This window comes from Amblyomma mixtum, chromosome 8, assembly GCF_055824585.1.
Source record: "Amblyomma mixtum isolate Tamu chromosome 8, ASM5582458v1, whole genome shotgun sequence".
NCBI lineage: Eukaryota > Metazoa > Arthropoda > Arachnida > Ixodida > Ixodidae > Amblyomma > Amblyomma mixtum.
The window spans coordinates 33,254,252-33,274,270 of NC_143019.1; the positions used below are offsets into that span (position 1 = coordinate 33,254,252).

Below are 20,019 nucleotides of genomic sequence, written 5' to 3' on the forward strand. Positions count from 1 at the left end.
AGGTATTCCCACGCAGCCTGACTGGAAAGCCTTGGTTGCCTGCATGGAGTATGTCGCAATAAATTTAGTGCATTCAATGCGGGTCGGACACGCTATGGCTGCCTCCACGGTTGCGGACCATAGGGTGTTGCCGTTCATACTTGCCCAAAAATCCGCCGAGCGAGGCGGAAAGCGGCACGGCGAGGGCGATCGGGCTGGACTGATTTCCGCCGCGCGGCGACAAACATGGCGGCGCTCTTCGAAGCCGAGCCTCCCGCTCTCCCGCTTCGGATTGAATGTTCGTTGTTGCTGCCCTTTTCAGTGCGTTCACTGGCCAGAAATGCGGCGCACGCCTTTCGCTTCGTCTCACCTCACCTGTAAGAAAACGTAAAAGTGATAAATTTGCTTTATTTTTTTTATTCAGAGTGACTATTCTGCCGATTATAGGCTTATCAGCAGAGTCGGTTTGTTGACAGTAATGGTTCCCGCCCTAACAACCAGATGGCACAACGATAGGCTGAGTTTATTTTTGCGTCTGTGCTAGCATACGATGAACTAAAGGTGAGAATGCGCCTGCGTTTAACGTACATAAGCATGCATACGCTTGTAGTACGCAGACAGCGTAAATTTATGCTCTTTTCTCACTATATCTGTATGGATGGATGGATGGGTGGATTGATGGATAGGAGCGCCCCCTTTGAAACAGGGTGGTGGCAACTGCCACCATGCTCAGCTTTTCTTTCTTTCTTTTTTTGTTACTGTGTTGTCAATTCTCATTAAGATTCGCCATCATCTTTACCTACGGTTTCCTACAATTCTAACCTTATGCCACATCTCTGCTTTTAACTCACCAATCCTCCAATCGCTTTTTGCTAACTTCCACTGCAGATTTATTTACATGATCATTGTTATCTTTAAACCCTAGGGCCTCAGGAAGAGTGACTGTGCCTGCATCGACATCCGGATGGATACCATCACATTTGAGTATGAGGTGTTCAATTGTTTCCACAGACCTGACACACACTGCACATGTGTCATCTTCTTCATTAAATTTCTTTTTGTAGCTGCGCATTCTAAGACACCCTGACCTAGCTTCAAAAAGTAGGGCACTGCCTCTTGAGTTATCATAGAAAAATTCTTTCCTGATCTGCCTTTTTTAGTATCGATATAGTTCTGCACTATGTTTCTTTTCCATTGAATTCATCCAATTTTTAACTTCCGAGTTTTTAACCTGTCGTTTAATGCTCTTTCTTTCTCCGTCCCCATGATCGGCATACTTACTGGTTAGTTTTCTAGTTCTTTTCCGCCACTGTGAGTCAACGCTCTTTCTGTATAAATATTTAAATACCTTAGCTGCCCACCTGTTATCGTCCATTTTCCTCAGGCGTTCTTCATATAGTATTTTACTCTTAGCTTCCCGTGCTTCGAACGATGCCCAGCCCATATCCCCTTGTACTGCCTCGTTTGTGGTTTTGTCGTGGGCACCTAGTGCTAATCTTCCAACAGCGCTCTGATTTACAGCTCTGTGTATGCCGCTAGCAGCGACGCAGTGTGGAAAAGCGCGAAACAGCAGCGGCGCGGCGGATCCGCTTCGCCCGCGAGTGAACAAGTGAGAACAGGTCCTTGTTTTTGCGGCGAGCGAATCCGCTTCACTCGCCGGATTTTTGGGCAAGTGTGAACGCGCCTTTACATCTGCCACCACGATGGCATTCTTGTATCTTCCGGCGGGCGACGCGTCTGTATATGAAGTTGGTTTACCGGCACGCGATTTTCTCAGGGCATCTGCTCATGCTCGCCGTCGGCCAGCATTGTGAACATCTGCACTCTTTTTCAGGGGCACAATTTTGATTTTATTTCAAATTTCCGTTGGGATCGTCCATATTTTGCTTGGCACGGTGTGTAGGGTGATATTTGACATCTTCAAGGTTTTATGTCTCTGTTGCGTGCAGGACTAACGCGGTCCACCCCCGCGTCGCCCTTTGCTCTCGTATGATTTCCGAGACGGTTTGTCTCAATCCTAATTGCATGAATTTTTCGTTGCTTGCCTAAGTAGGCAGGCCTATCCTAATGGGCACTAGAACTCCCTTGGACGTCCCAAAGATGTCCTGAACGTCCACAGGACGTTCACTGGAGTTTTAATGTCCAGTGGGACATTGGTACTCTGTAGACGCTGCGGTGCAGGACGTCCACCTTAATGTCAGATGTTTTCAGTTGGAGGAAGGGGCATATATATGCAGTTCTGCATATGAAGTACGCTTGTTCGTTCATTGAGGTTTAACATCCCAAAGCAACTCAGGCTATGAGGGACGCCGTAGTGAAGGTCTCCGGAAATTTCGACCACCTGGGGTTTTTTAACGTGCACTGACATCGCACAACACACGGGCCTCTGGAATTTCGCCTTTATCGAAATTCGGCCGCTGCGGCCGGGATCGAACCCGCGTCTTTCGGGCCAGCAGCCGAGCGCCGTGACCACTGAGCCACCGCTGTGGGGCGAAGTGTGCTCGTATCACAGCCTGCATGCCTCCTTCTGTCTGAGCCCGAAATTTTTTCCTTGTTATTCTTTTCAGTAGTCCTATAACTTGTTCGGAGGCGCTTACTATCCTCGGTTTCTTCACACCTGTTTTCCTCTTCTATTAGTAGTCCTAGGACTCTGATGGTACCAACATGTGGAACAGTTTCCCCTTTGACCATAATATTTAGCTGAGCTTTGTTGCTCGGGGCAATCTTTGCTGTCCAAGTAGAGTTCCGATTTTGTGGATGAGCACCTCAGGCTATTGCAGGCTTGGAATGTGTCCACCACTGTTTGTAACGAGTTCTTAGTCAGGTTGGAGGCTATCTCGCGACAGGTATTTGAATCAAGTGTCCGAATGTTTCAGTCGGATGCTTGTGGAATCAGCATGCTCAACCTGCACCGAGGGTGAACCCTCACAATGACACTAATGCCTTTGCCTCTCATTTTTTTTTTCAGTATGGTTTCACGCTTGACATTACCGGAGGCCTTTTGTAAGTATGATCCAAGTGTAGTTCTCCCTGCACTGGAATCCCCAAGTCGCTGACGTCTCTTATCAGCAGCCACATTGTATCTTGTGTGGATACTGCTTGGCGGAAACCAGAGGGTTGAAGGAAAGAGGTGGTGTTCCTCAACGTGTTCTATAAGGCGGGTCAGAATGATTCTTTCCAGCGCCTTGCCCAAACGCGTCGTGAGTGAAATCGGGCGCAGGCTTTTGAGGTTCAGTTTATTTCCGGGCTTCGGAATGAATAATACTTTAGCGTCTTTCCAGGAGTAGACGTGATAGCACCTTTTCCTTGTTTTTAATTTTTTTAATTGCTATAACATCAGTGCACATCCCCAACACACCTTACTGTCATAAACACCACTTGGTGCCCCTGTAACGTGCTTGAAACATCGCATCAACGTAATAAATACCATAATGAAAAAAAAAACTGTGCCATTGGCGTGCCCGCCTGATACGCAGAGGGCCTGGGTTCGAACCCCCTTGCCGGCGAACTTCTTTTTCATTTGAAATTTCTGGGAATACTTCTGTCACGTTTCTGAGGCGTTCCTATCAATCCTAGGTCACGGCTACAGCTTTTCGGCCGAACGAGCTGTATACGCTGTAAATGACAGGTGTAACGTTAAGAGACAGGAAGAGACCAGAGTGGGTCAGGAACCAAATATGTGTTAATGACATCGTAGTCGAAATCAAGAGGAAAAAATGGGCTTGGGCAGGGCATGTAATGCGAAGGCAAGCTAACCGATGGTTTTAAGGGCAACAGACTGGATTCCAAGGGAAGGGGGCGGGAAAAAGTTAGATGGACGGACTAGACTAAGAAGTTTACGGGAATAGGGTAGCAGCAGCTGGCACAGGACAGGGTTAATTGGAGAGACATGGGAGAGGCCTTTGTCCTGCAGTGGGCGTAGTCAGGCTGCTGCTGATGGTGATGCGCTGTATCGCTTTCGCAGGGCCGCGTCGCGAGGTGCAACGCTGCCAAAGGTAATGCGCCTGTTCGCGCAGGCTAAGTCCACGCCCAAAAAATAGATCGCTGTACAGCCACAGTGAACACAGACATATTTCGTTGCGGAAAATCTGAAGTACTGTGAATGGCAACCTCCTGCGCTTCGTTTTACCTCTTGCCACATTTTCGTCCTGCGACTCATGGAGACATGAGAGGGATTGGAGCTCTGTTGCTTCTTCTTCATCGCCTGCTTTTCATACTTCACTTGGCCTACTGGTGCTGGTGGTATCATTTCGCTGAGACTTCCTCGTTGTTCTGTTCGTGAGACGCAAGTGGTTGTGAAAAAGACAGGAGCTTTGATGGGGAAGGGCTGAAGAAGCCGCCCCGGGTACAAAATTCAGCCCCTGATCTGCAGTTTCAAGTGGTGACTCCGGTCTGCAGTCACCACTACCTGACAATGTGGAATTCGGAAGTTTGTGGCGCATCAAACGTAACGAGACAAAGCTAAGATAGTGGGCAGGCGCAGTGCAATGATGATCGCACAGTGACGATGGCAAAGGCAAACGTTGTCTGTTTTGGACATCGTGTTTGGAAGTAACCAAGGCAGACAGATGAACACTGTATGGGCGCAGCAGTTTGTAAGACCTACATACATACTTCATACTTCAGAAGTACACATACATACATACATACATACATACATACATACATACATACATACATACATACATACATACATACATACATACATACATACATACATACATACATACATACATACATACATACATACATACATACATACATACATACATACATACATACATACATACATACATACATACATACATACATACATACATACATACATACATACATACATGCTTGCGTACGTATGTACATAGAGGCCCGTGTACTGTGCGATGTCAGTGCACGTTAAAGAACCCCAGGTGGTCGAAATTTCCGGAGCCCTCCACTACGGCGTCTCTCATAGCCTTAGTCGCTTTGGGACGTTAAACCCCATAAAACAAACCAAAACATACATACATACATACATACATACATACATACATACATACATACATACATACATACATACATACATACATACATACATACATACATACATACATACATACATACATACATACATACATACAGCCTTTGCGGTGGCTCAGCGGTTATGGTGCTCGGCTGCTGACCCAAAAGACGCGAGTTCGATTCCGGCCGCGGCGGCGGTCGAATTTCGATGGAGGCGAAATTCCAGAGGCCCATGTACTGTGCGACGTCAGTGCATGTTAAAGAATCCAGGTGGTCGAAATTTCCGGAGCCCTTCACTACGGCGTCCCTGATAGCCTGAGTTGCTTTGGGACGTTAAACCCCTTAAAATCAAATCAGTCAGACATACAGACAGACAGAAAGGGAGACAGAGAGACAGGCGGGCAGGCAGGCTCCTGCCCGTAATTGTCTGAGAGGAGCATCGAAGCCGATTGCTCCCAAACAAAAAAAAAACAACAACTAGAGAACCGCCTTCACAGCGCACCGGGATTGATGTCCGCCCATTAGCGCCCAGAAGAGTGTCCTCGGTGAGCGCTTTAAAAACACAAAATCCCAATATCAGGGGTTGCTAGCTGCCTGATGTACGATCTTCTTGTACAGGGGCGCTGCCCCGGGCAAATATACTGCAAGCCATCGTGACAACTCATGTGTAACGCTATAAATATGCAGGCGTGGTCACTTTCCCAACCCTGTCTCAGAGACTCGTCCATTAAGCTACATGTCCTCTCCTTGTATTTTCATCACTACATAGGATTGTTAGACGAGCTACGTACCCGCAGGCGCTCGCAGCAGAGCACGGGAACGTACACACCACAAGGGTTGTCTAGTTATGTTTATATACCTTTGCGTAATGCCTAAGAAGACGCAGGTTGACTTTCTAGCCAAGGACAAACGGTTTAAGAAGATGAAAACTAGAAGAAAATGAACAAAATGGTGAGATAAAGTGAAAGAGAAAAGAAGGACAGCCAAGGAAGAGAGAGTTCTGCTGGGACGTTGAGAAAGAAAGAAAAGAAAGGAAGGAATGAGAGAGAGAGAGATAGTGAGGGGGAAATGATTCTCACGTAAGGACCTTCGTTGTCGTAGTTTCCCAGGCGTTATTAGCACTGGTTCTTTCTTTTCATTTTGTCTTCCTTTTCCAACTGCACGAACAAGACGAATCTGGAATTAACCCTGGCGCGTCGTTACAAAGTCTGTCTTTTTTAGTTGCCTTCTTGTCGTTGGCTCGGAGGTGGGGCTAGTTGGACGCTCGTGTGAGTGCACCCTATGAAAAGACACGGCTAGCTGACAATCAGAGACTTCGCCATGGATTCCTTCACCAACCGGTTGCTGCTTCTGGTCGCTCTGTCCTACGTTTTGTGCGGTATGTGTCGCCTAATTTCATTACGCTGCTGTCGCATTGGTCTTTTGTGCGCGTTTACTTCAACGTAAAGTCCACAAACGCTTCTAAGCTAGACTAGCGGCTTTCAGCAGTTGTCTGAGGGCTGACAGCAACACAGTGCATCGAATATACCGGGTGTGTCAGCGAACACTTTCAAAAATTCTCATAAGTAGAATTTTCTTGATAAAGATATGGCTTTTGCAGCATAGTATTACCAATGTTGGCGGACACCAGAAAACCGGTGAATCGTATTAGGTAGTAAACTGGTTCACTAATTTTTAATAATTAATTTTGAGCGTTGCGTGTTAATCTTGCCGACTTCAACTATCTATAATTTCAAGAGGATGTTCACTAATCTTTATTGAATTATATTTACCTATGCACTGTAGTCTTTTTTATTGTTCTGTCCGTGTTCTTTTGCTGCCGGTTTTTATGTACGGGGGTGCGCCCCTCTGTCAAGCCAGTCATAGGCTTTTTGGGTGTACCTCCTAACATCCCTGATGTTTAAATAAAGGTATTTGTATTTGTATTTGTAACTCTTACAGTTAGGTGCCTAGTTGCAATTAGATATTTGTAGCTGGTCGTTAGTAATAGCCATATAAGTTTGTAGAATTTCGAAAATGCGATTATCCTCGGCGCTGGGGCTCGACAAAATTTGGCTTTTTCGCCTAGTTACCTGCACTGGAGGGGATGCTTTGCCTGCATGCTTTCAATAGCGCATGTATTTTTCGCCCGATGCAGCCAAACTTTGTAGAGCTACAGCGGTGAGGGTAATTGCGTTTTCGAAATTCTAAAAACTGATATGGCTATTACTAACGACCGGCTACAAATATCTAATTGCAACTAGGCGCCTAACTGTAATAGTTAAAAAGTTAATTATTAAAAATTAGTGAACCAGTTTACTACCTAATATGCAGAAGGGTTGAAATGCTATGCAGAAGGGTTGATTCACTGATGATTCACCGGTTCTCTGGTGTCTGCCAACATTGGTAATGCTATGCCGCAAAAGCCATATCTTTACCAAGAAAATTCTACTTATGAGAATTTTTTGAAGTGTTCGCTGAAACGCCCGGTATAGAAGGGTGTTTGGCCTAAGACTTTCTGCAGTTTTTGAAAGTAGGCTTTTTGATTTAGAAGAACGCTTTTTTCGGCATGTCATTGCCATTGTCAACAGTGTAATGCATCAGAGCACAGTTAAGACTTGCTAATTAGCAGGCTCGTTAAATAATTCTGCCATAATAAATGCGCTTTCGAGAACGTTCCAGGTAAAGCAACATCTCCAGTGCGCGTAACTCGTCGCAATACCCAAAACTTGTTGGGCCACAGCGCTGAGGGTAACCGCGTTTTCGAAATTCTAAAAGCTGATATGAACACTACTTACGGTGGGCTGCACGCTTCTCAATAATTAAGGAGCCTAACAGTAATAAAAAATTAACTATTAATATTAGTTAACCAGCTTGCTAGTTAGCACATCATAGCTGTAATCTGATGTGCCACACCGCTGACTGTGCGATACCAGAAAAAACGCTCTCTTAACTCAAAAAACCTATTTTTAAAAACTGCAGGAATGCTTAGCTGAAACACCAGGTACCTATGCAGGGCCGCGTCATATATAAAATATAAAATTGAAGCCCATTTCGGAACCAGTGACGAACTCTGGACGCTGCAATGAACCATAACAACATTTAGAAGGAAACTAACACAGAAGGGCGTAAATAACGCAAACCATACCATGTAATCATTGCAACACGCAAACTGTATGCAGTGCATAAGCCGAAATGAGTCTATTTAGAGGAGCGCCACATTGCAAAGTGACGTGACCAGATGCGCAAAATGTGTGTACTAGTGAAGAATTTTCTCCCGTATAGTATATGCAGCGTTACAAAGTTGGGGGCGGAAATAAGAGCATGTGCGGGTAGCGTTTGTTATGTGAGTTGCAGTAGCATTTTGAGTGGTTTATTTGATATCATTAATCTTAAATATTCGTAGTTTTAACACTTGTACAAATTGCATCTCTTAGTTACGTTTTTTTTTTTTCGGCTCTGTAGCATTGCGTGGTTACTCGTTTATACACTTTTTTTTCCTTTGCCGGTAAGTACCTAAAATGTGGGTTTGTGGCCGTGGTGGACTCGTTTCGGCATTTTGCCACCAGTGCTAACTTAGCAAGTATTTCGAACCTCTTCATCAACCCAATGCCACTTACACTCGTCCATATTCAGCCCCCCCCAGGAAAATCTTGTCGCGTGCGAGTCCCCCGCTTAGAATAAAAGCATTCAATTACACCCTTCGCGGTTCCATGATATCACACGCATCTTCATATAAATATTTAGGTATTAGCCTAACACAGGATTTCTCTTGGACCACCCACATAATGAACATAACCAACGAAGCTAACCGTGTTCTTGGTTATCTAAAGCGTAACTTGCGTTTGCCACCTGCTTCCGTAAAACTGTCCGCCTATTTAACTCTTGTCCGTCCTAAACTTGAATATTCATGCTCGATCTGGGACCCCCATCAAATTAACCTAGCTAAAACCCTTGAGTACGTCCAGAGCCGCGTGATAAGATTCGTATATTCTGATTACTCATATCATACGAGCGCAACAGCATTCAAAACAAAAGCTAACCTCCCCAGCCTTGAATCCCGTCGAAAAATAGCCAGACCCTGCCTTTTCCACAGGTTTTATCATTCGCATTTCAGCCAATCCGTTATCACCCCAGCATACCGCCTTTCACTTCGCATCAGTCATCCGAAATCTGTTATACACCTCGAGCATCTACTTCTGCGCACCTAAAATCGTTCTTCGCCCAGACCGCAAGAGATTGGAACGACCTCCCTGCTGAAGCTTTCATCTATCCTGGCCTGGAATACTTCAAATCATTCATCACTGATTTTTTTCAATGATATGTATGCCCACCCTTCATGTAATGCCCCTAGTGTACCTTTGAAGTACTAATAAATAAATAATAAGACAAGGAATATTAAAGTAATCATGGCGATTAAATCCAACTGCTGTTGCAGCTTTCTCGCAACAGGCTTCACGGTCGCCCTGTCAATCATTTCTAGTCACTCCAGCTCTGGAACTCGCAAATGCTTTAAGATGAAGCACGTTTGTTGGTCAGAAAGTTTGTCATACGCAGACTGTCGCGGTGAGTGGAAATGGGATGAAGGCAAAAAATACCACCTAAAGAGCAACATCACTGTTGGGTATCAGAAGTTAAAGCTCATACGTAGATGGCATCATTCTCTGCCTACCGATAAGAGTAGGCTATCGAAGACGGCTGAATTTCGAGCTGGAGTTTTTGTGAGTGGTAAATAACTCTGGTCTGTGCACGTATATGGACACCAGCGCATCTCCGACCACGGAGCCGTGGGCAAACTGCTCGAGCTCGAAGAGAATATCAGAGTTCGGCAGACCTCAGTCGAACCGTCGATTGTTGAGGCGATTGACTTCACACTTGTTTCTGCCGCAATGATCGATTAACCCCAGTTTCGACGATATTTTTATCCTCTGGCCATTGACACTGCACTGCTGTTGAAATCAACGGCTACTCTCGCTTGCAAAGCACGACCACTCTAAAGTACCGATCCAGGGTCATCTGTACGTTCAAAGCATCCAACTCAGGACGGATAAATAATCTCGCGCGCTGTAAGTCCCAATCGTTCAGAGCACTGCGAACTACCGTAAGACGGCAACCAGTAAACAAGGGTTCAAACGGATCTAGTAGGTGCTATTGCATAGTGTTAAGCTTGCGCAGGGTTTAATTAAGAAGTAAGACATGATGTTGGGCTAGTCGGTTCATGGTTAGAGCGAAACAGAACTGCGCGAAGACTACGGGACAAAAGAAGGCACGAATACACACACACACAAAACGCAGATTTCCAACTGACTTTATTTAGCGAAAGGAGGGTGCTTATAAAGCCTATCACAGCAAACAAGGAGACAAGCAGAAGCAAAGGCAACGTGCGTACGGCAATGACAGTGTCAACAAGCTTGTTTGCTGTGATAGCCTTTATAAGCACCCTCCTTTCGCTAAATAAAGTCAGTTGGAAGACTGCGCTTTGTGTGCCTTCTTTTGTCCCGTCGTCTTCGCGCAGTTCTGTTTCGCTTTAATTAAGAAACACGACAGAATGAAGGAATATCAATGAACACAGGTGAAACTCTTCATACGTCTCCATTGTCCTTTAGTATGTAGTTTTTATTTAAACCAGAGCAACCCTATCGTAGCAAGCAATAAACAATCAACTCTTCCCCTGTAACTTTTGGGAATGACTGTGAAGTGGTGGATAAAATTACTAATTGAGATGAAGCCCAAAGTATGTGTGGGATTCGCAACGACGACCTTTCCGCCCCCAAACCGTGCATTCCGGGGACCTTCAGAAGGCCATTACGGCAGAACCGTATGTCGCAGGGGGTTCCAGATGGTGTCAAACAATTCGTCGTGTTGTGATGCATACGTTTATTAAATTCACTAACTGATATAACGAGGAAATGTACCGAATATAGCGAAGGTGGCTGTAAATCGCAATAATAGCGCAAAATCCACGGGGTAGATGACGCTGCTTGTGTCTTAGAAAGGATGCCTCCGGAAAGGAAACATCCGCGGACGTTTGGATCATGGGCATCCGGAGGGGGGGGGGGGGGGGGGGGGCAAGGGGGGTGGTTGCCCCCCCCTCCCCCTTCTGGAAAAAGTTCTGCGGACGCCCTTGGTTTGGATTTGGTTTTCTCCACATTTGTTGACCACACCGATGTAAACACTTGAAGCTCCCGTAGTTAACGCTCTGTAGTCGAACACTAAGGCAGCGTTGGCGGAGAATTGTTTTTCTTTCAAAAGAAAGGAAAAGTCAAGAACAAAGGCGGTCAGCCTGCCTGGAGCTGTTCTTCACAATTGCGCACCATCATTCAGGGGCCATCATTGACCACCATCATCATTTACCATTCTTCGCAGTCGCTTGAATTGGAGAGCGCGTTGCAATCACAGGAGGAAAGATTTGCCTTTATTTCACATGGATGACGCGAAACTGGTTCCTTTCATATATATTTTTGCTGTGGAATTGATGATTTGTCCTTGCATTGAACGACGGCCATCGCTCACATGAAAGCGGGCCCCCATGCGGCTTGCAGTCACGTTCACATTTTCTCGTGTGAAAGTCGGCTCCGGGCACAGATGACTTTCCTCAGCCCTTCACTCTTTCCTAATAAAGATAAGATGAAGAAGCGAAGCGTGTAGAAAGGGTTACTACCCTCGGACAAGAAGGAACAAACATTGTTTTTCAATGCTGGCACGTATCCCATAGCGTGTGAAAGATTGTGTATGACGCGTGTGAAACGCTAAAGTTGGCAATGATGGGCGCTATGCATCGTAAACTTCGGGGAGGGGGTGGTAGACGTAAACAAAAAGTTACGTGAGATAGCTTTAGTTCAACGTCACATGTTATTGTTATTGTATTAGTTGTGTATTCCAAGACGCAGCTCCAGGGGATCGAAACGAGCTCTGACCGACGTGCACCAACCAGGAAAGATTGCCCACGGCGCGACCTCACTGAAAAAATTCGCACTGGCTTAGCTTGGCTATGCCAGGATGTGCGTAGCTTAAGCTAAGGCGTAGCTTGGTTAGCCTTGGTTAATCTTGATTGCAAGTCCAGGTTAGTCTCCTTTTCAATCCTCTGACATGTTATCAGGCATGCGACTCAGCTGGCGAAGCGAGCGGAGGCGAGCCCAACGACGAGGCAAGCAGTGTGACGTCATACCAAACGGCTGCGGCGGCTCCGCGGCTCCGCGGCGAGGCGCGCGGTGTGACGTCATGCCAGATGGCGCGGCGAGCGTGCGGCATCCGCCAGCTGCGGCGATTGCTAGGCAACGGCTCAAGGTCGGTCTCTGTGTCTCCTCGGAGCACCGCCACAGCGAAATCGCAAGTTCGTGGCCAATGTAGCTTTCGCTACAAAACCCACGGCGAAGCTGTGGATTGACATAGGCTGACGCAGCTCGGCCTCTGGTTTTCGATACCGGTTCGATGTGCCCGGACGATCTGCGGACGTAAGGCCGAGCCGCTGCCGACTAGACAACAGTGAACGCTCAAGCCGAGCTCGGGCCGAGCTTGGGCCGAGCTTGGGCGCCCACTGACGTCCAACCCGAGCGTCCGTTGTTATTTACTAAGCCACTAAGCCCAAAATTCTCCCGAAGGCCTGTGATATGGACAGCCAAGCTAAAAAGCAATTAATTTCATATGCTTGTCACGACTGTGGGCTGAGATTGGCTCGAGAACCGGTCACAGTGCAGTCCGACTATGAACCTGTCAGTATACTGTGGCCGACTGAGCCGTGAACCAGGTGAAGACTATTAGTGCAAGAGCACTATTCCGATGAGGAAACCGCGACCAAGATCTTGCCATGTTTGTGGGTCTGTGCTAAGTGAAATAAATAAATAAAAGTAAATCAATTTATTATTGCCGCGACTGGGATTCGAAGAAGTAGCGGAGCGAACTGACCAGTTTCGCTGGCCTCTGAGCGAGAGAACTAGGCTATCGCCGCAGCGAATACAACCTTGTGTTAAACTGCAACACACTATCGCGCAGCCCGTTCAGTATGCGGTAATCCTCGAGAAACAAATGTATACGGGAGAAGTATCTTTAGGCTTCAGTGCACAGTGGTGCTTCCCAGTGTCCTCACGTTCTCTACAGCACGCAAGAAAATGCCAACAGAAATCACTTACTTCCTTCTACTTTTAGCGCTTAATGAGAGAAGCGCTTAACTGAACAGAATTAGATCAATTAGTGTTACACGGCTATTTCGAGGTCGGCGTGCCTATTGGCCGGGCAGCTATCTATATTGTGACTTCAGGTTTATACCATTCATGCCCTCTTGATTTTAATTCACTCTGCGCAAACGTATTGGAAACAACGCGCTTGAATTGACCTCTTTCAAAGAAGCCAAAATTGCCTCTCCAAGAAGACGTGAAGACATGGTCAACAGGGCTCAGCTACAAAGGAGAAGTTATGGCAACATTTCTATCGTTAACATCTATGCACGAGTGAAGAACGCCGTATGTAATTGCTTTGGGAGCATCGGTTCGCACAATCTTGGCACGGTGCCTACATACTGATGGTCGTGTGCACCACGCGCCTAACATGCTTCAGCGACATGTGACTTGTTGCGTTGCGCCACCGAGGAAAAAAGGCGCAAAGAAATAAAAAAAAAACGGCAAAAATATTCGACACGTGTGTTCTGGCTCTCCCTCAGTGGAGGAACGTCGAACGCTTGCGAAAATGATTGCGATACGCTGCATTAGTGGATGAGGCACAAAAGGTTTCTGGTTTATTGAATAAGAGATGATCTGAAATTTGAATGATGGTAGGATACAACATAAAAAAAAAACAGCAGTTGGTAGCACTGGACCAGGGTCCGCGGTGTCTTCTATTACTCTGTTGGCTAACACAACAGTAATCAAAATCAACTTTTTAGCGTTTATTTATTTTTATTTATTTTATTTACAAATACTGCAGGCTCTTCTCGGGCCCCTGCAGGAGTGGATACAGGGTATAAAAAATGACAATAGCGGATTCAACAAGGGAAGCAAGTATAAGCACAAATAAACGCTAAATAACAATTCATCATTAGAGAAGCATCACGGCGATAATGATGCTAGATCAAGGCGATTAGCATGTTCTAAGAAATATTCGACTGTGTTGCAGTTAACAACAGTAGATGGCTCTTTGACTGTAATAAACAAGCCAGGCTACAAAATTCTAGCGCTTATAATTTTTTTTTTCATGTGATTACCTTCTCGTTTAAGTAAGAGAAAAGTTTTCATAACGGACTATTTTTCTTTCATGGAGAAATTCTGTGCGGCGGTCCTGAGTGTGGGCGGAGCTTCACTGCATATTTAAGTTTTACCCGACTATAGTATGAGTTACTAATTTTAATTCCTGGTTCTGTTCAGGTTTGTACGGTAGCTCGAGGTGTCGTGCTTCTCCAAACCCTTTGATTCTAGAAGAGATCGTTGAGAAAGGAAAATGGTTCAGAACGGAACGTTGTTGCGTGTCACGTGACCCTCATGCGAATCCACCCATTTTATATCCCTTGGCGTGAAAAGTTGCTTTAGTATCCGCAGGAGGAAGATTTTCGGAGTAAAGCCCCGTAACCTCTTTTTGCGCATAAGCCGGTACAAGAAAATTCGAAAAAAAAAACAATTTAAAAAGCTGCAAAGCGGTAGGGCGAGGAGGACTTCAAAAGTAAATGGAAGAATAGGACCGACAACCAGTAGCGGCCCCTGAAATTTATTTTTATTTTATTTATTTACATATACTGCAGCCCCGATGGGGCTATTGCAGGAGTGGGGGGAAGAAAAAAAAAAAAGGCAGAGAGGGACAACATATTCAGAAGTGAACACCATTAAAATAAAGAACAGAAATGGAACAGACTAATCACAGATTTGCAACAACATTGAAAAATAGGTTTGGTTCCAGGGAGCGTATATCACCGGGTAAAGAATTCCATCGTTCGATAACACGAGGAAAAAAACTAAATTTGTACATATCAGTGCGCGCGTGAATGGGTGTTACATTCAAAGGGTGGTAGCTCCTTGTAGATGAAGATGCTGAAAAATGCAAATACTCAGACAGTGAAGCAAAGCGGGATGAATTAACAATACCATGAAAATATTTTAAACACTCATTGTCGCGGCGGGTACAAAGGAGGGAAAGGCCTATGGCAGGAAGAGTGGATGAAGGTGAAAATTGGAACAGGCCAGCCTTCGGGCCATTTACTGAAATAATTTTTATTTTACTCTTCCCTTCCTCCCCTTGTGCTTGCTTCGTTCGTCATTTTGAAGATGAAGGTGCTTGAGTGGTTCTCTTGCCGAGATATAGAAGGATTATTTTCTTCTTTGAGATAGGTCTCGCCGGTAGAATGGAATAGTGTTATGACGACATGCTGGAGAGTCGAAATAAGCGAGTAGTTTTTTTTTTTTTATTCGAGCTGTTTGCCATCAGGCATAATGAAAAAGGAAAGAAAGTTATAAAAAGGAGTGCAAACAAGCCTCGCTTAAAAAGCGGCAAAAGTTCGTGATATAGCGATTATCTAGAGTCCACTTCGTATAGTCGTCTGCAACGTCCCATCGCAGGCCAACCTTTCTTAGTAAACGTCGTCTCACGGAAGCTGTAGCCGGGCAAGTCCACAGCAAGTGTTTTTCATCACACTGGTCGGGCGCAGCACCACAATGGGGACACTTGTCTGTCACTTCGTAACGTTTGTCACGCCACCGATGACGCACACAAGGAGTCAGAGCCGCTCCTGCCCGAATCCGGCGCACAGATACCCCCTCCTCCCGAGTGAGACTCCGGGGGAGAGGGTACGAACACGGAGGAATTAGAGAGCGTGTTCGCTGACGCAAAGACTGTTTCTCGGAAACATGGGACAGGAACGGATCTGAGGGAAGAGGGGAAGGTGGCGGGATATCGGATGTGTCAAGGTGTGTCATTGCATCCACATGAATATTATGCGGATCCTGGGCATGCCCGCGAATCCACTGTATACGCACAGGACAGGGGTATTTTGTGCAAAGTTGGTGAATGGATTGGTGAAGCGAGTAGTTGTGGGTGTTGATAAAGCCGGTGGATTGCCGGAAACTAGAGAATTTATGATAAAAAAAATTGTATTATTAGCGGAACCTTAATTATTCTACACAAAGAAAGGATGATGACCCTACATTCCAAAGTGTTCTGGTATGTACGTGGTTCAAGTGTAATCATCGCAAGGTAACCATCGGCTTGTTGCAGGTTATACTGTGCGCGGTTGCATTTAGTGTGCTTTAGAGCACTAGCTGTTACAAAGCGAATATCACCGGCCTAAGTTTAGTAGGTGCGACCGTCGAACGACCGTGCATCCTAGTGTGCGTCCCTCATCGTGCGCCAACATACGGACACACACGCGTGTGGCAAATGCATCAATTGCAAAAACGCAAGGCGGAGCAGCTGCCGCTGGTAAACCGCATTGTTACGAGTGTCATCATCATCAACAACGTCCTGATTACGCCCACTACTGGACAAAGGCCTCCCCCACAACTATTCAATTAGCCCTGTTGTTTTCTAGCAGCAGCTACCTTATCTCCACAAACTTCCTAATCCCATCAGCCCACCAATCTTCTCTTGGAATAGAGCCCGTTATCCTTAATGGCCATCAGTTATACCTGCTCATTACATGCCCTGCCAAAGCCAAATTTTTCCTCTTGATTTCGACTAGTGTGTCATTAATTCGCGTTTGTTTCCTCACCCACTCCGGCCGCTTCCGATCTCTTAACGTTACACCTATCATTTTTTCTTTCCATAGCTCGCTGCATTGACTTGAATCGAGTGAAATCGCCATTATTTTGTTTTTTTCTGATTCAATAGGCACCGCGCAGGGAGACCCTCTGAAGGGGTCTCCCCGGTGTGCCGTCAGCGTTCTGGACGGCTGCGGCAAGGCGTTCATCCCGTACGCAGACTCCACCCGGATGGCCGAGACTGAGGAAGAACTCAAGGAACAGTGCGAGTGAGTGACGCCAGCGTGTTCAAACCCACCATAGCTAATATGTGATATCCTCCGTCATTGTCACTCTGCTTTTTTTTCAACTGTGTTGTTTTTCCAATGGAGCGAACTGCTCTACGTAACCGCTTTGCGCAGGGGGGAATAAAAATTTATTTATTTATTTATTTATTTCAAGATACCCCTAAAGGCCCTCTTCACGAGGGTATTACATAGGGGGCGGTAAATATTTCAACTTGAATACATAGAAGGAACATTAACATGAGTAACAGGGCACAAAAAAGAAGCAAGAAAAGAGCAATAACTGGTAGCCAGCAAGAATTGAAATGTGGTGGAACAACAAGACGCAAAATAAACAAAATGAAAAAAAAAACAAGAAAAGAAAACACAAAAATAAAAACAACGGAATAAAAAGAACGAAAAGCAAAACTCGAACACATTGCGGTGAGCAGAACAGAACTAGAAGAAAACTACACATCGCTTTGATTTTTTAAACGTTCATGGAATGATGTCGCATTCGTTTCAGTTGCGATTGTGGAAGGCAGCTGGTTCCAATCAATAATGGTTTTGGGTATGAATGATTTAGCAAAACTTGAAGTGTGACATGTGATGCGTTTGATTTTGAAAGGATGGTCACGGCGTGGAAACACTGCTGAGGGTAAGTAAAAAAAATCGTCGTGAAGCGACGGATGATGGTAAATTTTGTGAAAAAGAGTTAAGCGAGCCAGTTTACGGCGATGGGAAAGGCTGTCAAGTCCAGCACGAGCTTTTAAAGCCGTGACGCTAGTAAAGCGTGAGTAGTCACAATAAATAAAACGAGCAGCACGGTTTTGCAGGGATTCTATGTTATCTTTGATGTAGGCTTGATGAATAAATCTGAAGCTTACTACAGCTGCATACATTCCTGAATCTCCCTGTCTCCACAGCCTGCACTTCAAGCAGCTCCGGTGCACCCGGAACTTCACGACCGAGTGCGCCATAGGCTTGCCCCGTGTGGCCGCCGTGCTGGCCCTGGACGCGGCCGACGAGAACATCGAGGCTGTCTGCACGCCGGGCACGGAGCTCAGCCAGAGTGAGCGCATTTCAATCTGCCCGTATCTGCTATGCCTTGAATTGCTCGAGAACTGTCAGGAATGTCCGCAGCGATAACTGTACAGAAGACTATCTTCAGCACAAGACGTCAGCCCGATATGCCGGAAATGAAAACCACCGTGAATCCATGGAATGTTGTTTACGCTAATGCGGATATTTGTCTGTATAAGTAATCATTTCAGTGTGATCAGGACGTGCAGACGTCGCTCAAGAACTAAGTCAAAGTGTTCATAACGGTGCTCTAAGGCACTAACAAGGATGTCAGGGTTTTCATTCCACACCTAAGGAGGGAATCTTCGCGATAGACGTGAGAATCTCAAGGGTACGACGCTACGACTAATAACGACGACGGTTTTTGCTTGTAGGCCATAGAGTTTGTAGCAGGCAGGAGAAACGTCATTCGCATATCTGAGTACCTTGACTGCTTCACAGGCGTCTAAGTGCCAGAATGTACGCTCTTACACTCTCATGTCCTACACTCTCACTACCTCAAATATCTCGTTGCCTGTAATAGCAATTTAGAGGCCATATTTTAAAGAATCAAAGAAAATTACTTCCAAATTATGCTAGCTAGTGCTCTCATAAATCAATATCAGAAATTTCAATATCAATATCAATCAATATCAGAAAACGGGGCAAAAGGCAGATGCTGTCTGCCTGACGATGGCCCTGTCACCCATACACTGGTGTGCAAGTGCAAGTGGAGGAGTGCATTAATACACAAGTGCTAATCAAAATAAACAACAATGGAAACACCAAAACAATTGAGCAAGTTTTCGAACGTGTATACATCTTTTGGCAGGAAAGAAGAGATTGAAAGTATTCACGGCATTGAATAAGAGAGCATAACAGTCTTTAAGGCTTTTTTAAAGCTCCCTAGATATCAACACTGATGCAAGATGTAAAGGCAAGATTAGTGTATATTAAGTTAGGGATTAAATGCATCAATTTTTGGGTACCGTAACCCCTCCTTACTGCGAGTAGTTTGAACAAGCTATGTCTTAAGTTATACTGTGTATTACTGCGCAAGCGCAAGTCTGATAGTATATATGGATGTCGTATAATTTCATTCCTAATACTTGTGGCAAGTTTCAGCTCGTACAACTGCTAACTTCCAACACGTTATGTCTTAGAAACACCGGGGCCATGAGTTCCAGGCGCTCAATGTTTTGAATACAACGCATGGTTCGTTTTTGGAGAGCAAACAATCTGTCAGTGCTAAACTTCTTAGTACAGGCCCAAATTAGTAAGCAGTAGTTTAAGTGAAATTGAACAAGAGCTTTCCATTTTGGATTTTATTCCCATTCTGATTCTATTCTCATTACATTCATAGTCGTCTAGTGTCTCCCTCAACTTTCCTACCTACAAGTGAAGGGGAAGAGGGGACGGAAGAGGGGGACGGTTGTCAGGTGGCAGGGGACGAGAGAAAATCCTCCTCAGCAATTGTCCGGCGCCGGTTGTGGCTGCTTAGGCGTCTATGTGAAGCACCACCTGCCAGAGCCTGCAGGTGGGGGCTTTTAACTAGCCTCCGTCGACGCCGGACAGTTTTCACCTTCATGACACTCCGAATGCTATCATATCAGAATCTTACAAAGCAACTCTTTCATCTACACTGCGTATTTTATTTTTAAGGCAAAAGCCTTTAATGCCTCATCGTTGTCGACAGAAGGTTGTCAGCAGAGGTGTCACACTTTTCCTAGTTAGACCAGAAAACAAATCATTGTGCACGATGGGATTCGAACCACCATCCTTCCGTTCCGCAGCCCAACGTGCTAATGACTACGCTACTTCCTGCCAAAGCATATGTAGTTCTCCTTGTCTAGGACGCTAGAGAGTGTTTGCAGAAAGGCGTCGAATCAGACGGATGCCTCCAACACGCCCTCCAGTGTCTCTAGCATTTAAGACTCACAAACAATTGTGTATAATTAACATCTTAACCACACAACAGTGACACAAGAAGCAACACCGCGCTGAAGGCTTTCGCCTCACTGCACTTTAAGTCAACAAAGTTCCAACTAGAATTGTTTGTATCC

General features: G+C 45.6%; 1 protein-coding gene across 1 annotated transcript in view; it reads left to right on the plus strand.

Moving 5' to 3' along the window:
* Positions 1-6,170: 6,170 nt before the first annotated feature.
* The window catches only part of LOC149331949 (uncharacterized), a 27,954-nt gene continuing 14,105 nt past the window's right edge, over positions 6,171-20,019 (plus strand). The window contains exons 1-3 of the mRNA XM_089555609.1: positions 6,171-6,355; positions 16,762-16,900; positions 17,821-17,966. Coding sequence (XP_089411735.1) covers positions 6,298-6,355; positions 16,762-16,900; positions 17,821-17,966 — 343 coding nt within the window. The 5' untranslated portion in view covers positions 6,171-6,297. The remainder of the gene's footprint in view (positions 6,356-16,761; positions 16,901-17,820; positions 17,967-20,019) is intronic.